Source organism: Phycodurus eques, chromosome 20 (genome assembly GCF_024500275.1).
Source record: "Phycodurus eques isolate BA_2022a chromosome 20, UOR_Pequ_1.1, whole genome shotgun sequence".
Taxonomy (NCBI): domain Eukaryota; kingdom Metazoa; phylum Chordata; class Actinopteri; order Syngnathiformes; family Syngnathidae; genus Phycodurus; species Phycodurus eques.
The window spans coordinates 9907098-9933791 of record NC_084544.1 but is presented as its reverse complement, the minus strand read 5'-3'; the positions used below and the strand labels follow the sequence as shown (position 1 = coordinate 9933791).

General features: G+C 39.7%; 1 protein-coding gene and 1 long non-coding RNA gene across 7 annotated transcripts in view; one reads left to right on the top strand and one right to left on the bottom strand.

Annotated features, from left to right (window-relative positions):
* The window catches only part of ppp1r9a (protein phosphatase 1, regulatory subunit 9A), a 48753-nt gene that overhangs the window by 18886 nt on the left and 3173 nt on the right, over positions 1–26694 (top strand). For 4 of the 5 annotated variants that reach the window (XM_061665051.1, XM_061665052.1, XM_061665050.1 and 1 more), the window contains exons 3-17: positions 3181–3313; positions 3976–4096; positions 8666–8770; positions 10386–10521; positions 16105–16257; positions 17797–17850; positions 18251–18480; positions 20954–21050; positions 21954–22089; positions 23528–23607; positions 24204–24327; positions 24537–24600; positions 24738–24783; positions 25786–25905; positions 26087–26110. In XM_061665051.1, the coding sequence (XP_061521035.1) occupies positions 3181–3313; positions 3976–4096; positions 8666–8770; positions 10386–10521; positions 16105–16257; positions 17797–17850; positions 18251–18480; positions 20954–21050; positions 21954–22089; positions 23528–23607; positions 24204–24327; positions 24537–24600; positions 24738–24783; positions 25786–25905; positions 26087–26110 (1623 nt within the window). The remainder of the gene's footprint in view (positions 1–3180; positions 3314–3975; positions 4097–8665; positions 8771–10385; positions 10522–16104; positions 16258–17796; positions 17851–18250; positions 18481–20953; positions 21051–21953; positions 22090–23527; positions 23608–24203; positions 24328–24536; positions 24601–24737; positions 24784–25785; positions 25906–26086; positions 26111–26694) is intronic. The other variant, XM_061665053.1, reaches the window with a different exon arrangement.
* LOC133395833 (uncharacterized) lies at positions 1805–4632 on the bottom strand. 2 transcript variants are annotated; one of them, XR_009767281.1, is made up of 4 exons: positions 4438–4632; positions 3963–4113; positions 3173–3303; positions 1805–2600 (listed from the first exon to the last, which is right to left on the bottom strand). It is a non-coding gene; the product is annotated as an uncharacterized LOC133395833 (long non-coding RNA). The 2 variants fall into 2 exon arrangements; XR_009767282.1 differs by lacking the exons at positions 3963–4113; positions 4438–4632 and adding an exon at positions 3446–3550.

Sequence of the window (26694 nt, the reverse complement as noted above, 5' to 3'; positions counted from 1 at the left end):
CATTTGCTGTCTTTTCCCAAATGCTAATACGTCTTAAAAGTCTTCTTCGCACGTCCTCTCAAAGATTGACCCTCATCTGTCCTCAATCCCTCTTCCTGACCTCCTCTCTCTCCTCCTCCTGTGTTCCACATGCTAATGTGTTTGTAGCTCTAGCCTTTGGTGACTGGGAGAAGTCATTAGAGATAGTACTGACTGCCAATAGTAGCATCTGGTCCCGGGTATTTGTGCAGTTATGCAAAATCCCCACAAGCAGTCAATCAGCCAACAAACATCTCAAACAGCCTGTAGAGGAACAGTCTCAGTCTTATGATTTGGATAAAGGCAAATGTTCTATTTGTTTTGTAGGTCCTGAATGCTTTATTAAGACTGTAGAACAATAGTTTAATGAAGAGGCTTAAGGCGCTATTAGTTGTATTGCATTAGTACTTTTATTATTATTCCACAATCATGTCAGCAACAATGAAAAGCTGTTTATATCAGGAAATACATCATGTAGTTTTCAAGAATGCAGTTGCTAAAATTTTCAAGTTTGAAAACATGCAGGAATGATTTTGGTCCACAAAGTCTTCCATGGTGAGCTTTTCAATCCAAAGACTGGTAGGCTATAAATGTATCACGCCTGCAGTAAATCTTGTTACTTCTCGAGTCCCCCCCAAACGATATATTCTCTCGCTGCTTTACCACTATTACCACTCACATAGTTTTTGTGGCTTCAACTTGTAAGATGAATGATGATACCCTGATTTTATTGATTACCATAAAATCAATGGTGTCCATTTGCAGTGCTGTGCGAAAAAATTATTCCGATATACTGTCTGCATATATTGTGTGTGCGTGTGTGTGTGCGTGCGTGTGCGTGCGTGCGTGCATATGTATAAGTGTGTGTGTGTGTGAGTGCGTTACAGAGTAAATGCTGAGTTGCTGATCACACTGAATGATTGATGACAATAAGCTCACACGGAGGAAAGAATAGAAAAAAATTGCTACAATGAACAAACTGTGCAAACTGTAAACGGCGTGCATCATGTCATGCACCGATTCCTGTTCTGCAGTCTACTTTAGAACAAGAGGAGACAGTATAAGTCAGAACAAAAATGCGTTGACAAGTATATGCATTCTTTATGTGTTGACCTTGTGTGTACTCGTTCAATTGAGTTTTGTCAGTAGTGAAATATTCATGGACGCATTGCGTTTAGCTTATATGTCACAACTCTTAACCTCACGTAGCTGCAAAATGTATTGTTTTATGTGCACTTACGGCTATATTGTCCAGTTCACGCATAAGTCCTTTTTTATGCGGCTGGACGGAAACTGAGGCTGTGGGAATCCTGAAATGTGTACTTCCCTCAGACTTGTGAATGTCATTTAAATCTATAAAAAAAATAAAGTACACTTTAAATTTGAAAAGGCTTTAAGCAGTGGAATGAGTGTATAGTAGGCCACTTGAGAAAAGCGGACTGCTGTAGCTACACTTAACTTTGAAGGAGGGGGTGCTTTTTAATTCTGTATGAAATAAATCCAATAAAAGTAATTTAATAATACTGTGCTTATGATAGAATGCATATTTGGTGCGCAACTGCACACCTTTCCCCTCTTGTTAACATGGGAGAATATTGCCCTTCGTGGCCACTATTACTCTGTATACCTGCTACTGTATGAAAAAAAAGTTGCTTTTACAAAGATAATAATGCTCACTTCTGACATACAACATCAGAATCGTGTAATCCTTGCAGTGAGAAACATATTACAAGAGTAAGCTGTGGTAAGAACACGAAGAATCATCAAGATAGTAAAGTTTCAAGTAGCATATAGCAATGTATACCAAGCTTTATTGAGCCAAAAACGTAAAACATATTTTACATTAGAAAAATTAAATGTCACGGCACACCAAACAAAAATGTCACAAAACGTATGTACAGAATGCTGAAATAATGATGTGTGCTGGTCGTAGAAGATATTTAAATTGTTGTACCTGTCAATATACTGTAGATCAATGGCATAGATAGACGAATGAAAGGGAATCTTTATGCTATACTGTAGGGCTACTGTATATGCTAACACGTCCCTGTGTAAATGTAAACTTAAATATTTGTGATACCTCCGTTTTATTAAAAACTGATCTAGTGAGTGTATTTTGGTCATTTGTTGGTACTTGTACAATATGGCACATTAGATATCTTTTTTTTCACCAATTTTGAAAAAAAAATGAACTGAATGGCTGCAGTGTATCACGTGATACTGAACAATATTCCAATTTATAGCTGGGATCTTTAACCACATTATCCAATGTATTTCATTCTAGAGTCTTAAAAAAATACACCAGTTGCCGGCCCAGAAGATGACACTTCTGCTCGGCCATAGTGGCATGGCCATGCACTCACACTCTTGTTTCACATCCTAGCACCCCTTTTAAGTCAGCACCTGCAGCTGGCCTTTTGCACCGTACATGTGACGAGAGCTCGCTTGCTGGCAACAGATTGTGCACAGCTCTGAGCTAGCGCTCTTCTCTGCACTGCATGAAGGGAGCCGCGAGGGCATCCTGCAGCCTGGGATGAGATGTGAAGTGACAGTTGACTATTGCAGAGGAGGAGAGAGACGTCCTGTGAGGTTTAGAGGAAGAGGAAAAACATATCTGAATGATTCTCTGACATACAAATTGTTGTCAGTGAATGTTTGTGTTGGTAGTTGTTAGAGGTGAAATTTATTTTTGGGTTGTCCAGAAGTGCCTGGAATAATTTGCTTGGATGATTTAAATGAAAAATTACTGTGGTGTGACACACGCATACTGTAAACACAAAGGCACAACATTAGCTACAAGGTAATGAGGAATCTTTTGCCTTCAGGAAGTGAATAATGCTCTAAGCCAAACAGTTTGTTAATTACTGTGATTGAAGTTGCAATGATACAGAACTTCACTTCATCATGATGGGAGATGTTGATATGTTGACCCTCTTCTCATGAGGTTAATAAGGCAATCAAAATATAAAAATACAAAATAATAAACCTATTGTAAAATGAATTACTTTTTGACCAGAATTGAGCTGAATTTGGGCATGTTTTTGTCTTGTTGTCTTGGATCGTATTAGCCGGTATACATTTCACAAAAGACGAAACATCCTGGGTTATGCCCCCAATCTTTTTTTTCTAGCTATATTCATGCTATTTATGTTACCTCTCCAGGTATTTAAGACCTACTCCAACGAGGACTATGACCGCCGTAACGAGGAAGTGGATCCTGTGGCTTCGTCCGCAGAGTACGAGCTGGAGAAGAGGGTGGAGAAGCTTGAGCTTTTCCCCGTAGAGCTGGAGAAAGGTGGGATGGAAAATCTCATGATAAATTTGGCAGAATCACCCACCCAATTGCAAGGTGTTATATTTCCTAAGGGCATCCAAACATTGTTTCCCATGGATCGGATCTGTCTTAATAAAAATAGTAATGACTTACGTTTGTAGTGTAGTTTTAGTAGTCTTCAGCATCTTATGACAACTCAGCCACAAGTGTTATTCAAAGCTTAATGTTCTCATATTTGTCCCCAGCTTCCCACTTTTGCCCCTGACCTAAAATAGAGCGCTTTGTGTTGTGGGTTATCACCTTCCAGTCACTGTGATGTAACTAAGCTCTTATGAATAATGAATGGAGGATGGATATGGGAGGAATAGTGTACTGGAACGGAATTTCCCATCCAGAACACTAATGCTGTTTGAGTTAAGGTCAAATTACGCTTAGGGGATGTCTCTTCTCTTTTTCCATTAATAAATTACTATTTTATATACAGATTTATTTATATTCCTTTTCCCTTCTTATCCTTATGCTATCTGATTGCTTTTATATGGGAGTCATTTTGGGATTGTTGTTGATGTTGACTTATCCAATTCTTTCTAAACACTGGTACCCAATATACAATACAGTCACATCACACACATACAGTATGCAGATAACGTATCCAACTGTGTGTTCTAACCTCATGTGTTCAGATGAGGATGGCTTGGGGATCAGCATCATCGGGATGGGCGTTGGTGCTGACGCAGGCCTGGAGAAACTGGGTATCTTCGTCAAGACCGTCATTGAAGGCGGAGCGGCCGAAAGAGACGGCAGGTGAGGCTCCTACGATCCTGTTATCAAGGGCAACAACTCTGTCATCCGTAGTGTGTACAAAAATGTTCATATAGTGAGCTGTTCTGCACTGCACACACGCAAACCCACACACAGTTCCTGTCAGATTTAGCAGTAGGGGTTGAGATTAGATCCATGGAGAGAGGCACACTCTGCTCTCACACAGAGCGGCACGTGATGGAATTCGCAGAATGAATCTCTTGATTTTCCCATTTTTATGCTATCTTCCCTATGCCTCTGGATGATCCATGTTTGCATCTTTTCATTAAGTGTGTACAGTGCAGAATTGCTATTGTTGTAGTGTAGAATAGTTTTTCACATACTGCACAGTTGCTGACGCAGGCAGTTGAGTCCATGGTGTAGTCTGCTTTTTGCCCCAAGTCAGCTGGGATGGGCTCGTGCTTCCCCTGCAATCATGAACAGGATAAGGTGGTATGGAAAATGGATGGAACAGTACAGAGTACGATTGCAGCTTTGGGCTCAGAAGAATGTTTTTTTTGTAGCAGTTTCCACCAAAGAGTGGCGCTCTGCATATGTCAAAAGTATCGAAGGTTGTACCACAATTACTACTAAGCTACTGCTTGGCACCGTGCCAACTGCAGTCAACAAAGAAACTTCACTTCCATGCAAAAATTGAAATGAACAGCCACATGCGGAAAGAACAAAAAATGCTGCATGGCCTCCATTGTTGACCCATTTCATGTTTTTCTTCTGTTAGGCTTGCATTTTGTCGCACTGCTGTGACGTCACACTTCAGAGTGTCCTCAAAGTCACCATACACTTCACCCCCCGTCCCCCCATTTCATTTCAGGTATCATTCGGACAGAAGTGAAGCCTTCAGCGTTAGACAGCTTAGGCTTTGCAGTTGGCCAGCAGCGTTGCAAAATTGCTGCCTGGCAAAAAATAATTGTTCAAATCAGCGCCAGTTTGAGAAGCTTTCTGACCCTGTCGTCACCACTGGTATCTTCTGATGTAGAAAGTCAATATATATATATCTCCTTGTTTCCTGACTGCACTGCCATCTCTTTATAATAAACAAACCATCTTGAAAATGTTTTTCTTTGGTCCACTCATCAATTTTTAGGCAGTTTGACCTTTGATTACATTTGGTAGTGCCCTTCACACAGCACAGGATATGCGTGATGAATAAAAACTGATCAGCTGTAAGAGCTTTTTTGTTGCTGCAATTTTGTTTTTCCACATGCGCGCTCACACATCATATCCTTCAGTTATGACCTCTCCATCAACTTGGTTCTGTGCGTGTGTGTGCGTTGGCCTTTTGCAGAGTCAGGTTTAATGGTCTGAGGCACACAATGGCAGGCAGGCATATCGATTGACTCGGCTGATGCTCACTGTTATGTGCGATTCTGATGACCCTCGGAGATGTGTCGCATTCCTTCGTGGCCACTTTATCTTTTCCTAATTCCCTCTCGACTCGCGAATGTTCATGTCGGGCCGATTTGGAGGCGCGTAGCCAGATTAAGATGTCAGATGCTGTGGGTCACAGAGAAGCTGAAGTCTGAGCTGATGACTGACACACAAGCAACAAGTTCTGTGTTGAATAAGCTTGTGTACACAAATTTGATGGCTCTGCTTCATGTCTCGAGTGCCACAGGCAGATTATCCTGCTTTGGAGATGCTGTACACAATATTGTCACTGGGGGGGGGGGGGGGGGGGGGGGGGGGGGGGGGGTGAAAGGTCAGTTCACCTTTAGCAAGCAGTTTAATTTACCAACAATCAGATATACAGTAAAGAAGTCTTTCCATCGAACATACTGTAGATCTTATTTGTGTCATTTCGTCTTCACACTTGTTTTTATTTTGGATGGTATTCAAGAGGCCGCACAGTAGATAGTGGTTAGCTTGTCTGCCTCACAGTCAAGTGGTCCCGGGTTCGACTCTCAGTTCAGGCCCATTAGTCCAGGGTGTAACCCACCTTTTGCCCAAAGCACAAGCACTATAGAAAATGGATGGATGGCATTTAAAAAAAAAGTGTACATCGGTGGTGGTTAAGAGTGTGGTGATTAAAAACAACTAAAATAATACTTCTTGCAGGATTATGATTCGTTTTTTGCTGCCCCAGCTGTCCCACGAGTCTTTGCTTTTCTATATACAGTGCTCCCTCGCCACTGCGCGGTTCACGTTTTGTGACTACAGTGCTTCGTGGGTTTTTACAAAATATTCATGAAAAAAAAGTAATAAAATACAGCCATATCGGCAGCCATATTGTGGAAAGACGCATTGTTTCATGTTGATGCGTGCGAGAGAAGGTTTCCCTGCATGCCAAACAAAGAGATGAGTTGACTCAGAGGCTTTGTACATGCCTGTACTGTACGGGCACTCATACAAGGCGCGTGATTGGTTCCCGGCGCGACATCGACCAATGAGAGCACGAGTGGATTTATCCCTTGAGCTGATTGGCTGCGCATCATCGCAGCCTCACCCAGCATCTTCCCTTGTTGTGTCTCGCCAGTCTCGTCCACGCTGTTGTGTTCGCAATAACTTTTTTTGTTTAAGGGATAATTTTTTTGATTAATTAAGCAAGCCCTTACAATGCCGCCGAAGTGCTGTGACCCTGGGAAAGCTTCCTGCGGGGCGCCCGAGAAGAAGATGATGACCATCAGCAAAAAAGTGAAACTTTTAGATTTTTTTAGATTTGATCAAAGAGGGCAGAAGTTATGCATCTGTGGCACGCCATTATGGAGTGAATGAATCTACAGTACAAGAGGAAGCAAACATCCGCAAAACTGCCTCCAGCAGAAGAGTCTCAGAGTCAAGTGAGAGCCTCGCCTCCGCCACCAACACAAGCCTCTTTGCCTCTCTCAGAAGGCAATGTTGACGAATGTTAATTACTGTATAATATATGTTAATTACTGTATAAGGTTTTATAATTAAAGATTTAAGTAAATACATGTACTGTTCAAATATGTAAAGTATAAATACCGTTTACATATTGTAAACATTCTGGTACCCACATACACATCCACGAAACCTCCTCGGGGAGGGTTGGGGGCAAATCCCACTTCGCAGTTTTTCACCTTTCGCGGGGGGTTCTGGTCCCCATTAACCGCAAAAAACGAGGGACCACTGTATCGTCAGGCATCTATATGGACACCTATCACATATTTGCCGAGTAGTCCGAAATGACGAACGTAATAACGCAGACGAACGTAATAACGCATGGTACTTTATAAATGTTTAAATGCATAATGTAATTATAAACTATAAAAATACCTGTCATGTATATTCAGATGATGCAGCTATGTACATTACATGCATTGTTAAATTATTCCAAAGAAAGTATACTGCATATTATCCAGTCATCCATTTTCTATACTGCTTGACCTCATTAGGGTTACGGGTAGAAGTCTAATCCAGCAGAGTTTGGGTGAGAGGTGGGGTACACCTTGGACTGGTTGCCAGTCAATCGCAGGCCACATATTCAAGATGTTAATTTTTCATCTGCACAGTAAAAACACAACAGTATCAGTGAGCAACGAAATTACAGAATAGAAAGAATGTAGATTTTTTTTTTTTAAATAACAATTATAAATAATGACAGCTAAATACTGAAAGAAAATGTGGTCTACGCAATGTACATAAGAACAAATTAAAAATAAGAAACTGACAATAATTTAAAAAAAAAAAAAAAAAAGCGTCCATGTATTGCATTTGAGTTTGGCAGTAGTAATAATTTTGTTAGTTCAAAAAAAGACAGAGACAAACAACAACAATTCACAATTCTGGGCAAATTAGTCTCCAATTAACCTTAGATTTCATGTTTTTGGAATGTGGGAGGAAGCCAACGCATGCGGAGGAAGAACAATCAAAAGTGTCTGAGCCAAGATTCAAACCCAGAACCTCTCATCTGCAAGGCCACACTTACCTAACAATGTGTTATTATTTATATTGGAGAGTTTGTTATTGTATTTATCTACTGAAGTATTTTAATATTATTCTGTGTTGTGGAACGACATTTAGAGCAGCATCTGAAATTACATTTTCAGCTCGAAAACGTTTAATTCCCTGTCTTGTCAATTTTCAAAGCAGAGCTTCAGAATAATCAATTAAAAGGGATTTTACTCACAGTATTACTGGATGATCAGTGGGTGGTTCATAGGAGTTCAACGTCTCGTCTGACCCCTCGGAGCAGAAAGGCTGGCTGTGCTGTGTTTTGCGGCTCAAGGGGAAAAAGGCAAGCCTGGCCTCTGTGTCCTCGATAGACCTCCATGTTTCTTTTGGGGCCTCGTTTATTTCGGTCATGTGGTTAGTTTAGAGCCATCGGAGGGAAACGTCTGCCCGAGTGCAGTCTTCCAATCTTGAAAATAATGTGCATGATTGGCCAGGCTGATGTTTCTTCCGCTTCCCGTGCATTAGTATCACCATGTAATTGTGACATTTATTTTCCGTGGCAGTCATTTTCAAGAGGGACATGGTGAACTACGAGATGTTTCAATGAGCGTTAAGACAATGACATTCATTCTCTAATTCTCTAACCCTCAAGTGTTAAATGATGTCCTCATTTTTGTGTGTTGTGTCTATGCGTGTTAGGATCAAAGTGAATGACCAAATAGTGGAGGTGGACGGGACCAGCCTCGTGGGTGTCACGCAAAGCTTTGCAGCCTCTGTCCTCCGGAACACATCAGGAGTTGTACGGTAAGATGCACTCCCTCTAAAAAGAAATAAAAAGGCAGTGGAGGAGGAGATAAGATCATTATCAGCAGGAAGTGTCACGGTGACCCAGCTCAGGCCTCTAACGACGTTTTTGACATGAATGTTTTTGAAATTCAGGATTTATTTTTTACTGAGCCTTTTCAGAAAGTATTCATGTCATTTAAACCACAAGTTATATACAGTATGTCATATTTTGCAATTGGTTGTAATAGAAACCTGAGCAAAAGATTTCAATTTATACAATACTGTACTACGAAATGATTTGACCTGAGTACATATGAAAAGGCTATATTATTCCTCTTAGAATCTTCCAGTCCTCTTTTCACTCTGCATTCACTCTCTCGCTCTTTCCATCCTCCTCCTTCATGTCACCCACTTACTGCTCCTCCTCCTCCTCCTCTTCCTTCTTGGTAAAGCCTTCCCTCTCTGAGGTTTTATGGCCAGCTGCCCTACATTAGACAGTATCTATATTTAACCTTTTAAATCATCCAGGTTTTAAACTGAAGTCCCATCCATAGGGACTTACTGTAAAGGAGTTTCCAAACCTGAAACTCCACAAAAGGGAAACTAAAATTGTTCTGCTCTACAACCACAGCATGACATTGAGCACAATTTTAGATACAGTTCTCATTAGATTAGAGTCTGAGGTGTGTTTAATGTTGTGACTTGTTAGGGTATAACAATAAGAATGGAAATAATAAAGGGAAAGGGACATCCCATGAATGAGAAGGGCTGTTTCCGGTCAGACCTCCATGCTGTCCAAAGGCTTACACCACTACAATTTATAGTCAGTACCCATTTTTGGTATTTTTTCAAAATTTGACTCTTTGTTCACCCTGGTTGTTCCTTCACATGTAGATCAAATAATAAAAGGCGCCTCTCTGCTGGAGCGCAAGGCCTTGTCTACATTGCCTTCATACGAGCGAGCTCTATAGTAGCCCAGTCAACAACACAGATAGGACACTGGAGCACCATGGTCACACACACGCACACACACTCATAGCCCTTTTTCTATGTATTTTGACTTACGAGAGAATACATTGGAAACTATACAATCAATTATCTTTCAAGCAGGACCACTTTTTATAGATTTAATGAGGGAGGGGCACAACATTCTGTTCTTTGAATTCACGCTCACGCCATTGCTAAACTGAAATTAGGGACACAGCGCTAATAATAATCAGAAGGTTACCCGAAGTTGAATAATTACCAGCCATCATGTCTATTGACATTTCTACACATATGCAGGCATTTAGCGTATGGGGATAGATTCAAATATAAAAACCTGAAAAGGATGGGTAAAGAAAACCCTTACCTTTCCTTAATTGGATTAATGTTTTTATGGAGTGGTACTCATCACACTGTGGTGGCCATGGTCATTGAAATCTGCACACATACAGTAAAGAAAGAAGACATTTCATTCATGTATAAATGAATGCTGTTACAATAATTAATTGGGGTATAAATACAAAATTGAGGGTATTATGTATAGGTATAGAAATTGTAATCATCATCATCATGGTGTAGTGGTTCAGTGGCCTGACTTCCGTGCAGCCAGCGTGGATTCAGTTCCCACTCTGTCTGTCTCTATGTGCAGCTTTGTCATTGGCCGGGAGAGACCGGGCCAGCAGAGCGAGGTGGCCACGCTCATCCAGCAGACCCTGGAGCAGGAGAAGAGACAGCGAGAGCTCCTGGAGCAGCAGTACGCTCAGTACGACGCCGATGATGATGAGGTAATGACCATCATCGGTATGATTCAGAGTCTGACAGGAGGGCGGGCGGGGCATCACCCATAAGAGGTGGCAGAGGTTGTAAATAGCCACCCACATCATTAAAACTCCACAATCATATTAAAAAGGTTCAGTGTGTATTATTCATCTGCAACCCCGCTTCTTGTGTGATTGAAGGGAGTGAGTAAATGCAGCTTTACCACCCACATACACACCTTCCATCCCACAGAGCATCACTCAACATTTCTCTCTTTTAATTCTTCAAAGCCGATAAGAAGAAATGCCATTTTTGTACAGATTTTCTACCCGATTGAAAAGAACAAATCCATTTAACAATAAACCTGAAACTTGATTTGCTCTACTGGGTCACAGAAAAGGATATGGTGGACTGGAGCTGGCACCCGCGGGCCTTTAGTTGGTATACACATCTACATAAATCAATACATTGCAGATGATCACGAATACACGCATCCCTTGTCTTCATCAGTGCCATTCAAAATCCCCCGTCGCATGTTGGACAGCGCAGTGGGAGTTGTCATGCATAAGAAACTGTTCTCCGGGCCACGGAGGCTTAGCCCGAGTGCTGTCATAATCCCGAGCGCACACACACACATACGCACACATACACAAGCATGAAACACTGCCTGTTCTAATTAAAGTCCTGTAGAGAATTGGCACTGCAAGAGTGGGATGTCATGGACACAACAGTCACATGCAAGGAACCTGCCTTCCTTTATTCTCCCGCTGTCTAACACCGTTTCACTAACCATATACAGCAGTCGCTCGCAAGCCTTTTTCACCAAATACCAACATCGTGACTAACGTAAATTAACAGTTGCATAGTAGTAGTGGTTTCTTCCTAAAAAGTATATTTAATATCATTATACGTCACAATAACATTATGCACAGTTTGAACATTAACACTGTGCTTAAATATAGGAAAATAATTTTTTAAATCTGTGGTTTAATGATTCAATTGAAATATATTGCACATAAGAACAAAATACAAATGTACCTAAATTTAAAAAAATAAATACAAATCTGAAAGATTAAAAGTAATTGTATTGTTTGTTTATTTATTCTGATGTATTTAACATTTATTTATTCTCATTTGCAATGCCGACCTGGCTACAGACTGCAGAGTAAAACAAAGCAAAATAAAAGCTACTACAAATACTACAAACTGTACAATTTGATAATATGTATTGTAAATTAAAAGGTTAAATAAAACTGAACTGGACTTTTTAAGTGATACTTTTGTGTACCACAAGAATGAGCCACTGCACAATTAGTGGCACTACTACCAAACTTTGACAATCACTAATATACAGTATACACTCAAATTCAAAATTGAGTAAGAAATGAAGGAAAATGACCAAAATGCCCTCTTTAAATGTTAACAAAAATTGAAAATAAAATCCTGGGTCTGCACCTTTTTCCAGGAGGACTGAAAAAAAAAAAAAAAAAAAAAAAGTCCAGTTAATGGTTTTGTAATGCTGCTCGCAAATGACACTGAAAGATCGTTGTTATTAAAAATGTTGATATTCGCTTACGTTTGAATGTCTGTATGACATTGTGCGATAATGTAGCACAACAAGACAGTATATACCATTTTATATTTTTGGAGGGGAGAGCAGTTCAATCGTGGCTCAAACAAGTTAGAAAACCAGTGATAAATAAAACATAGAGGCGTTTAACTGTGTTTGCGTTAGCTAGACGACGCTCATTCGTAGGAAGATATATTATGAAGCAGTGGGGTGGAGAAGTTCTATCATCGCGATAGAATAAGTGAAGTTTTTTCATCAGAATTTTACATTTTCTTCGACTCTTCCGTGCCATCCCTTCACAAAATTTCGATTTTGTATGTTTTTTGTAATTGTGTTAACTGACAAAGCAACATATGAACATGAGCAAAATACCGGCTTTTGTGATCGGTGGAGGTAATCATTTTTGCATGTGCGTAAGCCTGCTCACAAACAATCAAACACCGATGAAGACATAACCTCCTTGGGGGAGGTAAAAAAAAAAAAAAAAAAAAAAAAAAAAAAAGAAAAATCTTCCACAGAGCAGCAAACGATCGTCCATATAAAATTATGAACTGCTACCGAAAACTTGCAATGAATTTATAGCTTTAAGGGATAAACCGCTACAAAACCATTATTCAGATCTAAGGGGCGATAAGTAGTCTCATCAATATTAATATGGCTATACATTTTCAAGCGATTCCTTCCCTGGGCGGGCTGCAATGAAGGCTCACTCTCCTGATGTGACTGACGGCTCTTAAATTGCGTCTGATCCCAAGTGAAAAAGATCAGTCCTTCCGTGAGCAATAGCTGACGCACACGCACACTTTTGCATGGAATTATTTGTCATCAAACAACCAAGCTTGCCCATCTGTCAGATAAATAGGAACACGCACGCATGACACACACACACACACATGCATTTTGATGACACTGTCAAGGCAATCCCAACATGTACGGGCCCAAGAGATAGTGTTTGGATAGTTTAGTTGGCAAGATTACGTAACACACAGAACTAATTTCCTTTGTGGAGAATTGCCAAAGGTTGTGTTAAAAATGAAAATAGAGGAATCTTTTTCTCTGTTTGTCTTTGCCATTTGGCTCATGATCAAAGCACCCCCCCCCCCCCCCCCCCCCTCCCGATACGACTTAAAAAGAACCTCTTGAGGCGCTTGCTTGGTTCTTCATGAGATTAACACACAGGGTGGGTTTAAACTGTCTCAGTACTATTTACACCTACAGTAAGTGGAATATTGCTTACGAGAGGCATTTATTTAGCTAATTTAAGCACTCTTGCAACTTTCAGGAAACTTAAAAGTTTTGCTCTAAACAACAATTAGTTGTATTTTCGTTGTTGTCCTTCTCGTGGCCTCCCAGTCTATGCATGTGGTGCCAGGTGATTCTGTAATGTTTAACTGCTCTACTATATTGTTGTGTTGCTCCCCCTTCACCGAATGGGATCTTAATATAGGATGCTGCAACCATGGCAACAGACGACAGGCCTATTATAGGAAAGGGGGCTCAACCCTGTTATTGGAGTCAAGAGCCACACTTACGGCTGGGATAAAAAAAAAAAAAAATTGCAATTAAAAAAACTAAACAACAAGATAGTAATGCTTACTTTTGATGGGGCATACTGATTTAAATGTATTAGCTGCAGCCGTTGTAGATAGTCACATCGACCTAATTTAGAGAGTTAAAAATGGTTCAAGTGTAGGAGTTTTAACACGTGTGGGTGCGAGGTAGAATCTGTTACATTGGTATTCTACTTTCACTGAACACTTCATTAGTTACACATGCACAATCTTATATAAGCTGTTTGAAAGATTCAGCCATTACAAAGTTAAAGATATGCCTAGTTTTGGCTGAGAGGAGTTTCTAATATCACCCTCTCATGTAGCTACATAAAGCCACTGCCAACTAAACACAATAATATTACGTGAGTATCTCTGAGCTGAGCATTGTGTTTGTGTCGGCTTTTGTTTCTTCTTTTTTTTCCATTATATTAAATAGGTTGATTGCGTGATGGTAAAAAGGCGCCAGAGATATTACACAGAGTAACTCTATTGGACATATGAAGCACTGTTGGTCATGGGCCAAATCAATTCATTGATCGATGCGCTCAGATTCAAAGGCAAATGGTTGACGCCACTCTTCTTCCTGGTTTGACTTAACACTCGGACTACATGCAACCTCACGGCCTTGTGACGAGACACAACATGTCGGAATCATGTTCAGATTGACCTCCATTTTGTGTTTTTAAATCACCAAAAAAAACATTAAAAAGCCCTGAATGCTCTTTGAAGAATCTTGATTATGTTGTCATTATTGTACCAATACTATTGTTATTTTACTATATTGTTAGTGAAAATGAGTTGATCGTCCACACTTATCGGGGCCAAGCAATCTAAAATAGCGAGAAAAACATTTGGTAAACAGAAGCCTTTCAATAAATCCGTTTATGTAAAGGTGTCTTATAATATTATAGTTTTCCCGTACCTGCCTTTGTGGCAATTTGGTTTTAACAGAAAAACAAGATTCCTTCAGTATATTTCTTATGCAAATGACATTTGCAGCTCACTAAACTGTCAGAGCAATTCATATCTAAGGTTTGTGGAGCATTAAGTCGGTTACCTTGATTTTACACGATGATAGCATTAAAGTAGCATTACTTATGCAAAGTCGCAAATGAAAAGAGGATGTCGGAGGAAGATGAAGAGCAAATTTTGGGAGAGCTTTGACACGCGGCTCTGACTCACGTAGCCCGGACAAGAAACGTTGTCGGATAGATTGTAGCGTAGAACTGCAAAAAAAGAAATATTAGCAACCACTCTCTGTATGCTACAGTGCAGTTCTACATAACTGTAAACTGCAATCACAATTATACAATTTAAATTAATACCTCTCCCTCTAAACCACAGGTGTCAAACTCAAAGACAGGGGGTCACATCCGGCCCGCCACATCATTTTATGTGGCTTGCGAAATGGGAATACAGTAGGGCCTGAGCCCTGCCAGGAATAGCGAAAAACCGCAAGTAATTGTCATGCGTTTAAAAGGGTCTATAACTGCCTATTTAAATTGTTTAAAACGTAACTATACCACAAACGGTGACCACAAAACACTTTATTGTAATTTAAAACAAATCCTACATTACCATAAAAGATAAATGGATTACAGGTGACGTGATTTTATGTTAAAAATAAATAAATAAATTAACTGGGAGTGCACGTGTAGATGCACATGTGGTGAAGACTTACTGTAACTTCCACTAATGACGCAGGCTAAACTTAACCCCTCCCCGACGTACAAAGATCTTCGTCTCTCACTCGAGATGCATGACTTCAACAATACGCTCTTGACAGTAATTACTACTTTCCTAATAGACTGGCCTTTGGCATCATCTTGGAGTATTTTAGGGCGTTACAGAAACAGCACAATAATAAGATAATAGGTTATTTTTTCCACACATAGCTGAGGGAAAAAAACATCAATAGGCGAACTGGTGAATAGCGAACCATTCTCAATAAATCTGACTTTAATTTATCCAAAAATGTTGTTTATTTCAGTTCTTCAATTCAAAAAAAAACCTCACATTTCATCGCAGTCGAAAACCAAAGATGGTCAAGTCATCTGTCCAGTTTTTCACAAAGTTACACTATTGGCCTGTCTCCATGATGTCTGTTATTAAATTTGTATTTATTTATTTATTTATTTATTTTACACATTGTTATTTGTTAACCAATTTAAATTCTTGAAAATAGTTTCAGAAAAATTCTATTAACTCTCTTGGACACTTGAACTGTCTGAGATGTGTCGTAAAACTCCTTTTCCTCACTCTACGGTAGCCGAGTTGACCTTTTCCTATGTGTTTAATGAATCTATATTATATAAGTTTCTCTTTTTGAATTGAATACTGAAATGAATGAATTTTTCTATGATATCCCAATTTATTGAGCTTGACCTGTATAAGGTTGGGATTCATCGAAGACAAATCGGATTCATGCATTGGTCAAGCTGAGATGCTAAACTGCATGACTGACATTGCACTTTCTGTTCTTCAAGCAGACAGGTGAGTACGCAACGGATGACGAGGAGGCGGGGATCGCCGCGGCCAGCGAGGAGAAGAACATCGAAGTGTTCGACCTGCCCGAGAACGACGATGCCTTGTCGCCCTCGGATTTAGACGCCACTAAACTATACCAGAAATTCAGAGAGGTACTTTTCACTCGTTACATTTTCAACCCCTTTTGTGAAAAAGCGAGTACAGTAATTTGATTAAACGCCATCATTACATTGCCTCAATTCCTAATGTAACAATTTACTTTATCTTAGAACTTAATCCAAAACAGGAATACAGCAGTGATTTACTTTCAGCTCACTTTTTTATGCTTGTGAGCTCTCGACTATTGACTTGAATAGTCCACTGTATTATTATAATAACACAATGGATTCTCTCTGTAAACAAACAGATTTAATTGCACTGCACATGCCACTGGAGACGCGAACTGAAACAATTCCAATTTGAATCACAGTCTCTGAATTCTATAACATACAGGAGATGATATTAGTTTAATACATACAAGAGTACGCAGTATTTTCCTAATGTTTGTGCAAATGCATTCACACGTGTTAGTTCATGTTTCACTGAGCCAGAAAGCTGGCAATTGTGCCAGCTTTCTGCTGAGTTTAAAATTTTAATCAGGAAAAGATGAGCTCAAATAGCAAATATGTCCTGCGGAGCTTTGAGGAGATGTGTATGGAATAATCCCACTTCACGTTATGTTTCCTTTGGATTATGCAGACGACTTTTCGGAAACATTTTCCCACTTGCACGGCAACCTTTTTTCCATATATTTTATATAATTCAACACGCAAAAAAAGTTCATCTTGGATGAACATAATATTGTTTGTTTTTAACAAATACGAGTTGTGTGGAAATGTCAACTTGTTAGTTTTTTTTTTTTTACTATTTAGGTGATCATTATAGTTGTCCTATAAACAACATTCCCTTAACTCCATAAATTTGAAACAGTTCTACCCAAAAAATAAAAAAAACAGTAAAGCATAAATTTCTTTGAATAGGATGTAAAAATATGGTTATTTACTTATGTTACTGAGGAGACCAATTATTTTTCATGGGAGAATGTGCTTAATTCCTGACTAGTGAGCCAAATGTTGTCTTAAAAAGATGAATTCAGTTGGAAATTCCTCATTCCTGTTTAATGGTGAAATGTCGAGGACTGAAATTGAAAGAGTCCGATTTGTCGAGGACTGAAATTGAAAGAGTCCGATTTAAAGCACTTCTACTCTGCATTTGTTAAGCGCTATATATCAACTAGAATGCTCAGTTTTATCATACTAAGATCTATATGAAATAGGTAAAAGTACGATAAGCACAATAATAAACATTGTTCAACTTTTAGATATAATAATATATACATATATATATCAATAATTTGAATAATATCATCTTTGTAGCGGTAGATTATTTTATGAATCATACCATGCTTATTTGGATACAATCTTATTCCTGGCTCTAAATCACCAGCCACTGATTTATTTATTTATTATTATTATTTTTTTTGCCTCTCCTCTGAGAGAGCTCGTCATCACTGGTGCTGCAATCGGACCGGGTCATCCGCCTCGGCCCCTCACACTGTATCGAGCCTGCGCAGCCATGCGTTTGATGATCTGACCGTCCCCTCACTCTCTCACTTCTCTTCTTCCCTCTCTATCCTCTCTTTTTCCCAACAGCTCCAGATCAAACACACAGTAACTGAGGCCGAGATCCAGAAGCTTAAAAACAAGGTAAGTCAACAGGACCGTCAGTGTGACTTAAGGTGAATGTTGGTGGCAGGGACAGAAGTTTTTAAATGCATGCTAGATGTGTGTTAGAGCAACAGGGGGCATCGGGAGATTATGGGTTCTGGATTTAGAGGTTATCTTAAAATGTCACGATATAATGTTTTAAATACGGCCCTCAGTACGATACTGTGCAGTTGCACTGCAAACAACAATCACAATATAAACTATTTTTATTATTTATTTTATTTGATGTTTTTTAATAATTTTTTTATCCATCTTAATATTTTTTCTATCCAGCTGTTTTCCACATTACCAGTGTGATTATTATTATTATTATTTATGTCTCCTCGGATGCATGTTGTGAGTCATGTATTTATCGTACTGTCTCTTCTCCTCCTTGCAGCTGGCCTCTGTGGAGCGGGAGAAGCAGCGTTGGGAGAAAGAGAAGAGCCAGTTGAAGGCCAGCATCGAGGAGAACAAGGAAAGGATGCTGAAGCTGGAGAGCTACTGGATCGAGGCGCAGACCCTGTGCCACACGGTCAATGAACACTTGAAGGAGGCCCAGGCGCAGTATCAAACTTTAGAGAAGAAGTACAACAAAGCCAAGAAACTCATTAAAGATTTCCAGCAAAAGTGAGTGACATCCGAAAAAAAAACAGATGATCATATTTCAAATGAATAATTTGAATACAATTTGCAATTTTGGTACAAATTTTAGCAAGAAACATGAATTAGCGGCACATTATTTGCTTTAACGGGCCGTATAAAATGACGTGATGGGCCGGATCTGGCCCATGGGCCTTGCGTTGGATAGCTTTGCTTTAAGGGTAGTTCTGACAACAACACTAAAGATGACTCCAAATTATGCTTTGCAAATTTGATGATGAACTTGAACATGAACCATGAACCAACATCTACCACCGCCGGCTTTCTTGCCCTCCTTCGCCCCGCATGCCCGCCTGCCAAGTTGATTCTGCCAGTAGCATATGCGTGTCTCGAAGATTAAGCCCCTCACGCTTTTAAAACATAGCTCAGAGTGAACACAAGTAAGTATTATGTGTTCACACAATTACGAACACATAATTTATCAGTTCAGTTCTCCTTCCAATTTTATTTTTCAAAACTGAAATGCCTACATTTAAGTGAAATGTGTGGCGAGACTACTCTGAAAAAGGTTATATTTGAGTGAGACGTATACCACGTTCAAAAGTAAAGTATGTAATTGTAGTGTGTCCATATTGTTATTTTATATTCTGTGTCGTGTATTTATTTTATATTTTTTTTATTATTTGACCCTCTTGTGTAGTGATCGTAAACAAGATAACAATAATTACACAACAATGCTCAGTTTTGATTGAAACATTTAAGAAGTTTAACAATGTCATTGTGGTTTGCAGTCGTGTAGAACTGTACTGCATCGTACTGAGAGCTGTTTCAATAATTTGCCCTCCTCCTGTAACAAAAAACAACAACATTCCTGCATCTCTACAATGATATATTATTATTATTAGATATTATTTGATCATGCAGTGTTCCTAATGCACCCAGTAATGTCATACTATTATAGTTGCTCCTACACTCATATGACACCTACGCCCGTATTATAACTCCTACACATTACATTTCTAAATGAGGCCATTGCTCCCATCTTGACACGTAGTGTACTTGGATGAATAATGTCTGGTGAATCCATTTTACTGCAATCGTCGCTTACATCATCGCACAGAGAATGAGAATATTTTCTGCACTGCCATCTGTCAGGCAGTTGGTTTTTTTTTATGTTTTTTTTATACCCAAGATCTTATCTCAGGCATGGTGGCCGACTGGTTAGAGCGTCTGCCTCACAGTTCTGAGGACCCGGGTTCAATCCTCGTCCCCGCCTGTGTGGAGTTTGCATGTTCTCCCCGTGCCTGCGTGTGTTTTCTCCGGGCACTCCGGTTTCCTCCCACATCCCAAAAACATGCATTAATTGGAGACTCTAAATTGCCCGTAGGCGTGACTGTGAGTGCAAATGGTTGTTTGTTTGTATGTGCCCTGCGATTGGCTGGCAACCAGTTCAGGGTGATAAAAATGGCTCAGACAATGAATGGCTGGATGGATGGATCTTATCCCATCTCAGCAGTAAGAGTGGGCTTTTTGGGCTTTTTTTTATGCGGCACAACCTGTCTGTGCACAAGGCCCATCACGACCTTGACTGCTCAGCTTCAATCTGACTGCCTCTAATTGGCTCAGCCCTGCAGACAAAGTGAGGCTGACGTTAGAAACTAACTGCTTTTATGGCTAAGATGTCCACACAGGAGAGAGATGAAGAAGCTTCATTTACAAACAGAGGAATGGCCTCAAAGCACCTTAGGTGATGAGGTTAAATCTTCCAAGAAGGTTATTTTTTTAATATAAATGTTACACGTAGGTACAGTTAATTTCCCCCTGCCCCCCCCCCCTTTTTTTTGTCAAGATAATGCATTAATTTTGATGAAATACTATTTTTTCAATTTTTTCTAAGGCATTAATGTTGATGAAATATTTTTTTCCCCATGTTCTGTATTTGATACGTGGACATTTAGACGGTCGATTCTCAAATATTTACTTTTTAAAAGTTTTGTGACTATCTAAAATGTGTAATATTTAGGGATGCAGTGATACCAATTTTTTTTAGACCAAGTATGAATGCTTACTTCCATTTCAGTAATGTGTTTCATTTCAATCCAATATTTTTCAAAAAAACAAAAACTTTTCCTGAGCATGGTGTAAGTTTCACTTAAATATAATATGTTTTAGAGTAATAGCAGTGCGTTGCGGGCGAAGAGGCTCGAAAGGTGCTTCGTGAAAGGAGCGGATATGCCGCCTGAGCGGAGTTAATCATCCATTATGCAGACAGAATTTGCAGTTGCCTATCTCCACACAGCTTACATCACTTTTACCCAGAAATGATGTCTTGTGTGTCGTATCGGGACACTTTTATGAGTAAGTATTGGTATCGGCAGCAATACCGGTATCTGACGTAATTTTTATGTGATTTAATTTAATTTTGGCTGGAGACATCATACAGTTCTGGTGCCTCGTTGTCATTGTGGCTTGCTCTCCTGCTCAACACTTTTTCCTCCAGGGAGGTGGAGTTGATCCAGAAGGAGGATGCCGAAAGGAGGCGACTGGAGGAGGCCGAGAAAGCTCACCTGGCTGAGATCCAGGGACTTCAAGTCAGGGTAAAGATTATATTCTCTGTTTATGTGTGACTCTTTAAGCAGTTAATCTAAATATGTCTGTAAAATGTGGCTAAGTGTTCTCCAGAGGACACACTAAATGTCTCTGAAGAAGGGAAGAAGATAGCAAATTAACACTTGTACTTCTAAGTGTTTACTGTGCATTTCAGTTCAACAATCTGCATCCCTGCTCAAAAGCTTTTTACACATGGGTGCTTTATTTTTTGCAAAACTGTCCCCTCAGTTCACACTGACAGCAGATGGCTAAGGTGTCCCCGTGGCCTGTGGTCAGCTCTGTGGTCAAAGGTCAAGCTGTTTTATTTATTTATTTATTAGCTTTCCCACTGTATAACATGACAGAAGCGTTAAGTGTCTGCTCGGCTGGATCGCCAATGCAGCCGAGTGTGCGCCATCGTTATTCTGCACATGTCAACTGGCTACTGCACTGCATTAAAATGGCACAAGCAAGAGCCAGGACAACAATCTACATAATAAAACTGTACAGTCAGTCTGGTACTGTATATGTTATTGGCTTTTATACACTGTACAGTATGAGACATTCCAATTCATGAATCATCTTACCAAGATAGTTGGGATTTGTTTCCAACCAGCATGGAAAATTGCCTTTTCTATTTCTCAGTACACAAAGCAACGTCCACAAAGGCATGGTCAATAAGTTTAATGTGGAAGAAGTTGAGAACCCTAACCTGAACCCCACGAAAACCCCTTACTCACGGCTGAAATAAAAAATAAAACCTTCCCAAAAGTGCGGAAGCTTTAATAGCTGCAAAGGAGAATTGGGGATATTATTTTGTTTCGTCAAATGCCCGTCATCCAGAACACTTTTGTTTTGACGGCAGCGTGTTCACAGCTAATTAACATTGATATGCTCCCTCCTCTCAACAGATTGCAACATTGGAGTCGGAGCTGATGCAGCTGATGAAGCAAAACAACATCCAGGTCAACAACAACAACAGCAACAGTGCTGAGAGGCCGCCTGCTTTGCAGAACAGCCCCAGCAGAGCTGCAGCACAAGGAAGAGGTCAAAAAAAAACTTCTAAAAGATGAAATGCATCTGCATTGTAATTAAAAGTTAAATACAACTGAAAAGCACTTAACAAATGTACTGCACTGAATTTAAAAAAAAAAAAAAAAAAAAGTTCAATCTACTGTAACGTTATGGAGTTTGATATTGTATTTTAGTGATTCTTTGGATACTACACTTTTAGCTACACTGTTTTGATGGCTCACGCCGCAAATTATGTCTCCTTATGCTTTGTCTGACAAGAAACTTGAAGCTGTGTTACCTGCTTTTTGCTCTCCTCTTGAGCTAAGCAGGCTTTTTTCCCCCTGCGACAGTATCAGAATGCGTGACACGTGACCAGTGCCGACAGAGTAACGGCGAGACTGGATCTGTTCTAATCTGAGTGACGCAGCCCATTATGCAACATTAAAACTGAGGCGGCAAAGAAGACAGCTGGGACGTGCGAGAAATGGGAGCATGTGGGAGGAGAAGAGAGAAATCTGCAGATAGGATCGCTGACAAATAGGAATAGTTTAATTGTGATATGACAGTCTGTCCTTGTAATCCGAGTAAATTATAGTTGCCTAATTCATAGCATTATTGTTCAAGCAAGACATTGTTTTTTTGGAGACAGTGTATTGATGAACTAAAATGAGTGCAAATGTTTTCATAAGCTTAAAGCAAAAGAAAATGTATTGCACGTCAATAATGCATAAAGTAAAAAGAACGATGATAAAGCGTGGGATTAAAGTTTCCGCCTTTATAAAGATAATAATAAATGAGACAAAATATGAGAAAGTGCAATTCTCCACTACTGCAAACTACAACCCACTCTTCTAATATAACATAATGAGGTACTTTGTCACTGTATTTAAGTAGAAATGTCAAATATTTGTACTTTCTGGTAACATTACCTTTTACTCCACTACAGTTCCTAAATAAAATGTCATTTTATACTTTTACTCCGATACGTTCCCCAAAAGTCTCCAACTGCTTACTTGTTGTACATTTTTACTTCCAAGACTTGAGTAGACCACATTTTATATCAGAAAACTCTTTTTGATACTGAAGTACAGCAAATGTCAGTTACTTTGAGACTTTTACTCAAATAATATTCTACAAGGTGACTTGAACTTCCGGCAAAGTTATTTTCTGCTAAGATACTTTTACTTTTACTCTAGTATCACTTTCAGGTACTCTATGCAAGAATGACGACACCCATACATCCAGACGTAAACATTCAAAATCATTTAAAATTAATAATCAGCATCCCACAGAAAATTATTAACTTTGTACTGGTATAATTTTGGGGGGGATCTCATTAGACTGCCCAGGTAGATCTTCGTGCGCAAGGTGTACCTAATGGTGTGGCCAATTTGTGTATATTATATGCAACACACTGTTATGCTAACTACCGTTGATCTTTAAGATGCTGTTTGTGTGTGTGCATTTATAGAACTAAGGAAGGGCTCCCCCTACTCTCCCAGCAAAGGGAAAGGCTCAAGAGCAAACAGCGTCAGCTCCACCGAAGGAGAGGTTTGTAATTTAACACGCACACACACACTTTTTCAACAACAGATGCCTCATCATACGACGTGTCTTGAAATATGGAATTTGTCATGAAACCAAACATTATTCCCAACTTTTAATATGTTGTCATAAAGGTCAGCACCTGGTGTTTAATTAGAGTGTGTATGAGTGTCTGAGCTCTATCCAATCTATTTATTTGATGGATTAATTGATGCATGTTGCTCAGCCGCGCTAATTGAGTGTGCGGCGCCGTAACAACTCGTTTTCTCTGAATGCGACGAGAACGGCAGTATGTTTGTGGATGAAAAGCTCTTGTCTGGATAATGTTGTCATTTTAAACACAGCTTGAGATGAGCAGTTCACATTGGATAAACAACTTGAGAGTCCCAATTGGCAGGGAGTCCAAAACAAAGCAGTGCGGGGCTTCCGATGTGAAAAGAGTCGGTACACGTTCATGGTACACGTTCATTTTGTGACTGGATCAGTTCGGCTAACTTCCTCTCAATATTATGTCACACTTATCCGTCTTATACATTTTTTGTCTGCTTTCTCTTTTTCTATAAACATGACTCTCCAGCTCACCTCTTGCCGTCCATCCTCAGGTCTTAGAGGGGCGCAGTAGTCCAGGTCACAGTCGCTCTGGCTCCATTCGTAGTGTGGCCTCTTATGATGCGGTACCCAGAGGTCTGGCCAGTGCAGAAGGATCCCCCCGACGATTAAAAGAAGGTTTGGACGCCTGTAAACCAACGACAACCCACAGATTAGATCAATATCAATATAGTGTTACCTCGGCATTAAATAGCAGTGGCGAGCAGTGCATCTGCCACCCTCAGTTCAAACAAAACCTTAAACAAAGAGAATTACACGGTGTATATACAAAACGACATACAGTAGCTTTGCCTTAGGAATGCTAACAATGTTGGTGTATCTCGCAGGTTCTCTTACAACATCAAGCCCCTCTCGACGTGCGGAGGAGCAGGGACAAGCCCCTGAGTCTGGGTAAGATGCTCAAGAGAGCAGGGGGATAAAAACCGAAGAAAAACCGAGCAAAGTGTACCGTTTTTTTTTCTTTCTTTTTTTTAATGAAGATGTGGTACAAAAATGGCCATGTGACATCTATGTTAACTCTCTTTCAGATGCACAGAGGAAAGCCCTCGGAAAGTCAAGGGAAAATTTCATGAGGTTTGCAGACACTGAACCGATTAATGACTTAGACATACTGTAATCCATTATAAACGTTATTAGAAAGAAGAAGGGGGGGGGGAATAAATAAATAAATAAAGAAATAAACATTATTAGAATGTAACATCAGCCATTGAGTAGTAAGTAGTAAGTACTATTTGTTTATATCCTCTCTTTGTATATGCTTATTTATACTTACTTATACTTAGAAACTCTGCCACTTCATTAGGTACACCTGCACAATCTAATCCTACCCAGTAAATACAGTTGCATGTACAAAAGCTAATAAAGACAATATTTGATTGCTACTATATTTATTTACACTATTATTTGTGTTGTAGTTTGCAGTGGTGTAAGTGCACTGCTTCAATCTAAGAGGTTTTGAATAGTTTGCCCTCGTATTAATTGAATACAGCCATGTTAATTAAAATTGAAGATTCTATTTTGTAAAGACAGAATTGACTCACATTTTTGTTTTTTTTTTCGAATGTCATTAAATTGTGCCTAATGTTGTGGTAGTTCAATAGGTGTTAATATAAATCTAAATATGAAACAGATGAAAATGAGTGATCTAAATATTGTCAAATAGCCTCACTGTAATATATACAGTAGTTATAGTTTAGTTGTTTGTAAAATAACTAACTTAACAATGCATCATAATTTTCTGATGTCCCAGTTTAAAAAGGGTGACACACAATTTGACTTCCTCGCTTTATTAGTCTCTGATGTACTTATTATGAATTGAGCAATCAATGTGGGCCATAATCAGCGAAAAGGTCCTGCATTGCCTGATTCATGTGGTCCCCATCCAGGCTCCCTGGGTTTAAAACATGCAGTGAATGGCCCACAGCCTTGATTACATTTGCAAGCCTAACGCACTAATCAATAATATACCAGGGAAAGGTCAATAGAATTGAGGCACTTGGTCCAATTAAGCACATGCATCCTCCCGGTGCTCACAGATGGATCCCATTGTGACAAATTGTGTTTCTGGTTTGTCAGGGTCCCGCTTTGAGCGAGGACCTGAGTGCGAGCAGCAGCAGCTCCGTAGAGATCAGCGGGCTGGCCAGCGAAGCCAAAACGTCAGGACATGCCGAAAACGTAGGGCTTTCTTCTGATGAGGTACGCTCACTCAGAAATTGCTGCACGAGTCTCATTGTTGCAATGGCGCACCACGCCGTCATATGGATACAAATAATCCGGAACCAGAGCTGAATTTAGTGTGTTGCGATTCGCCAGTGTCTTTCTGCATTGTTTACATTGCCTCCTCTTTTGGTTTGTTTCCTATGCTGCCACAAACAAGAGTCTGGATATGGTAGACGATGAGGTGAGACTGGCCACTGGAACTGTTTACCGCAGTTTTCTACAGCGGTACCTTGACTTGCGACTTCCAATTCATTCCGTAACTGAGATAGCACTGTAAGAGAATGTAAAGAAATAAAAAAAGTCACACACACGCACACATACACTGTAGTATTTGTGTATTGATGTGTGCCTTTAGTGAAGGGGCTGGCCTAATGAGTAACATCAAAAGCTGGAGTCAATTGGGTTGCCCGATTAGTTCAGTGAGCGTCCGCACCTCGCAAGTGTTTTCATTTTATATTTGTGTTTGCCTGTTTGTTGTGTTCAAGAAGAGGCTGAAAGCGCGTTGTCAACTGTGGCTCTCCTTGCCCACATGCGAGGGCATTACAGTACCATCATTTGTCTCTTCACTCAAGCAGCAGTGTATTTGAAGCTTGCTTTGTAACTAAAATTGTTGTCTGCGACACGAGCGGAAAAAATGTTAATAAGAAAATCGACAAAGCCATGGCTCACAACTCCAAAAACGTTTAGCTTGGGGTACTCGTAAGTCAAGGTATTTCTCATTTCCGACACATTAGGAATACTTGCACAATATAATGATATTAACTA